At 37.8% G+C, this 4,320-nt stretch overlaps 1 protein-coding gene across 1 annotated transcript in view; it reads right to left on the bottom strand.

Annotated features, from left to right (window-relative positions):
* Nucleotides 1-509: 509 nt before the first annotated feature.
* Nucleotides 510-4,320, bottom strand: part of LOC115221724 (mitochondrial carnitine/acylcarnitine carrier protein) — a 33,340-nt gene continuing 29,529 nt past the window's right edge. The window contains exons 8-9 of the mRNA XM_029791935.2: nt 4,085-4,209; nt 510-906 (exon numbers count right to left, since the gene is read on the bottom strand). Coding sequence (XP_029647795.1) covers nt 844-906; nt 4,085-4,209 — 188 coding nt within the window. The 3' untranslated portion in view covers nt 510-843. The remainder of the gene's footprint in view (nt 907-4,084; nt 4,210-4,320) is intronic.

Genomic DNA, 4,320 nt, shown 5'->3' with positions numbered 1-4,320 from the left:
GTCCAACCGTCCCATAGGAGAAACATTGATTTAACCTAAATTTGAGAAACATTGATTTAACCTAAATTTGAAACACCAGCAAAAGAAGAAATAAAAATAGACTTTTTTTCTATTCCAAAGAAAAACGATTTCCAACGGCTTTATCGATTGCATTCTCACCTGGAAAGGATTTTTGTAATTTTTTCAAGACTTATACATGCCCTGATACCGTCGGTATCTACATATCAAATTTGAGCACAATCGGATGGAGGATGCCCAAGATCCTAGAAGCCACACACACAGACAGAACGGATTTTAAATAAGAGATGTATTGAAATATCCCATGATGCAGTTACACATATAGAAACATCTGCTGGTGAAAAGTTCTGGGGTTGATTTGTCCAATTAAACTCGTTTAAGGTGTTGCCCCAGCATGGCCACAGTTCAATGACAGAAACAAGTAAAAGATAGGACACACACAAAGATTAGAAGATTCTAACATCCAATTTTATATAATTTTTTGTTTTTTGTTTTTTTATTTTTCATCGAGTGTAAAATGTCAAAAATAAATCTTCAGAACTGCAAAAAATCGGAAGGAAAATAAAGGGAAAATTGTTTAAAATTCCAAAATATGTTGGAGTTGTAAAAAAGAAAAAATAAATGATGCCAACATCGGTTATTAATGTAATAACTTTGAGATAAAAAAAAATAAAAAAAATCAATGGAGCTGGATAAACATTGATGGCAGGATTGTCTCCATTTTCTGGCAAAGGTTGCAGACTTGAATTAACTTTTGGCTTTCTTTATTGAATTGTTATTGCTGTTAATTGGGACTGTCACCAATAAACTGTCGTCGATCACTATTTAGAGATTTGGTGCCAACCAGTTAAGAAATTTCATTGCAACTTCATATCCCAAGAAGCAAGCCTGAAATAAATGAATAAATAAATTTTAATAAAGGGTATACTCCAATACATCTTCATCACCATCTCGTCTTTCACTCCTCTCCTGGCTCTTTTCCAACTGGAGTAGCCATGTATCTACTCTACAGCAAGACACCTGTTTCTGTCCCTCTATCAGAGTTTAACTTCCCACCACCTGGCACAAAGCCACATCCCTCAGTAATACTACTAACCCCTCAGTTGAGAGGTCTTTGTCTTGCAAGTTACTCAGGGACCTCACTGGTGCTGGTGCCACATAAAAAGCACTCAGTACACTCTGTAAAGTAGTTAGCATTAGGAAAGGTATCTGGCCATAGAAACCATACCAAAGAACACAATAGAGCTTGGTGCAGACTTCTGGCTCACTGGCTTCTGTCAACCATCCAACTTAGGCAAGGAAAACAGATGTTAAATGGCAGTGATGATGATGATGATAAACGAAGGTATGTTTTATGTGGTGTTTAGTAACCAAATTATTGAGGTCCAACAGACATAGGTTCAAATACCAGCTGCCTCAGAAATACTCAGATTTTTTCTTTCTCTAAAATCTAAGCTCCAAAAATTTATTTTTGATAAATTTTTCTGATCTAATATTTCTTAACTTTTTTCAATAATCCTTGTCCCCAACACTTCATTAGTTCACCATCTTAATTTGCCCTGCACATGCATAAAAGGAAAATATAGTATTTTATATAACACTAGTGCAAAATAGATTTTGATAGTCCACACTGTAAAGTGGTTGGCATTTGGAAGGGCATCCAGCTGTTGAAACCCTGCCAAAACTGACCCCACCTGTGCTGGTGCCATGTAAAAAGTACTCAGTCCACCCTGCTGGGTGGTTGGTGTTAGGAAGAGCATCCAGCTGTAAAAACTGTGCCAAAACAGACACAGAAGTGTGGTGCAGACATCTGCCAAACCATCCAACCCATGCCAGCATGGAAGGAGGACGTTAAACGATGATGTAAAGGTCAAAAAATTTTGAAGGGAGGGAGCTAGTTAATACAATCAACCCTTGTACTTAACAGGTATTTTATTGATCCCACAAGAATATAAAATGTTAACCATAGCAGGATTTGAACCCTCGTGCAGGTCTTCCCCAGCAAGAAACCTTTGCTCCAGCCCTTTTCTCTCATACAGTATCCCTCTCTGCTCCCTTATTCTCCAAGCAAAAAGTTCCCCACCCCCAATCGAGGTTCATAATAGTCTTACAAGCTGCATAACAACCTCATTAGTGCCAGTGGCACTAAGAGGAGCACCTGGTACAAGCTGTGAAGTGGTTGGCATTAGGAAAGGCATCCAGCTGTAGAAACAATGCCAAAGTTGACACTGGAACACCATGCAGTCTTTGTATCCTGTCAAACCCCCACAACCCATTTGCCCATGGAACATGGATGTTAAATGATGATGATGATGAATATAGAGAGAGCAGTAACATGTACCTATTTCTTTACTACCCACAAGGGACTAAACCCAGAGGAGACAAACAAACGGATTAAGTCGATTACATCAACCCCAGTGCGTAACTGGTACTTATTTAATCGACCCCGAAAGGATGAAAGGCAAAGTCGACCTCGGCGAAATTTGAACTCAGAACATCATAGCATACCATTAAGCATTTTTTCCCAACACTTTAATGTTTCTGCCAGCCCATTGTCAATAATGATAAAGAAAATTTTTTTCCTCCTAATCCAATGTCCTCACTGTGATCTCCTGGAATCCTAAATTTTGTCCCCTACTCCAACTCACTGCAGGTTTAGAATTGTGGTTCTAATAACGCCAGTGATACAAGGGAGACAACTCGCTACATGAACCAATCATAATTTCAGTCAGTTGTCAAACTACCAATATTCTTTGACGTAACAGTAAAAGCTAAATTTATCTAAACATGTGGCTGTTAGTGGATACTTTCTAGTGATGATGCTCAAGGATGCAGAAAACTAGATTTAGCAAATCCACTGCTGGATATTTTTCCTCTGCTATTCATATACTTCTGTGCTTTTTAGCACTAAACATTGGATGCTGTCTCAAGACAAATACTTCAGTTTTGTGGCTTTCTGTAGTATATCAATGTTAAGTAAAAGTATACAGAATTATATTATTTCAATGTTCTTGTTTAGTCCTTAACTAGCAATCCCCAGCTAGCAGACCTCTATGGAATTAGAGTGTGGCCCTTAGCTAGCAGAAATGTATTCTGACCATGAGCATCGCAAGGAATGGGGGGGGGGGCAGACTTCAAACTACATTATTCAGTTGAGCCATTTAAAAAAAAACAAAACAGTAAGGTGTGATTTTAAGGGTGATTTAGCTTTTTATTTTTCCTAGTAGGTCAACTGGACCAGTTAGAGGTTCCAACTTTGGCTCTATTAAACACCTGTAAAATCTATCTCTCTATATATAAACGGCAGTTTGTCTGTGTGTGTTTCTGTGTGTCTGTTAGGTTGTACCCTCACCCTGACCACGGCTTTCAACCGATTCTGATGAAACTTGACACACACATAGCCCAATGTCATAATTCAAAACTAATGCAGCGAAAATTTTGAAAAGTTCCCCCAGTTCTGAAAAAAATCGATAAATTCGACATGGGGTCGAGAATCAGAAACACAAACCACAGACTGTCTAGGGGACGCAACTCGACCTTTTTAACTAAAAAAAAATTTACCATCATTTTTTTTCCATTTTTTGGCTATAACTCTCTAAAACTGCTTTATAGTTATTTCCCTTACAAACCCGAGCAATGCCGGGCGATACTGCTAGTATATATATAAAGCTGAAGTTGTCTGTGTATGGCAGGTTTGGTAGCCTTCAACTGACACTATCTCCTCCGAGACCCTGAGGCACAAGTTGACCAAAATTGAGAGTATGATAGAAGAAGGCTTGCTCTTCCTTCCATAGAAGAAAAAATTCAAATCAGACCATGTTAACGCCAAAAATTATTTACATCAAAAAGGTGCTTTTTTTCTATGAAAATCCCAATTATTTACAATTTTTTGACTGCTGTGTTGCCATTTTTCAGTGTATTTCAACCAGAAAAATGTTCACTTAAAGAGAATAACAAGCTATATAATGCAAAATTTTTACTTTTCAAAAATTCTAATTCTAAAGGGTCGAAACAAACTCGAGCAACGCCGGGCGATACTGCTAGTATTTGTGATAAAATTACTTACACCGTTAGCAGGGAAGGCTCTTATCATAACAGGTGTTACACCTCGATACATGGCAAAGATTCCTTCTTCTTTCATCAGTTGACGGAAAACATCTCTGATACCGTTTGGATATGTACCTTGCGGGGCTACAAAAGAAGCACATTTCAAAATGTTTCATATAAAAAATTATGATTGAAATACATAGATTATTGAAAATAAAATACACAGCCACAAACAATACACTGTCACCATTCCAT

This window comes from Octopus sinensis, linkage group LG18, assembly GCF_006345805.1.
Source record: "Octopus sinensis linkage group LG18, ASM634580v1, whole genome shotgun sequence".
NCBI lineage: Eukaryota > Metazoa > Mollusca > Cephalopoda > Octopoda > Octopodidae > Octopus > Octopus sinensis.
This window is presented reverse-complemented; position numbering and strand designations above follow the sequence as displayed.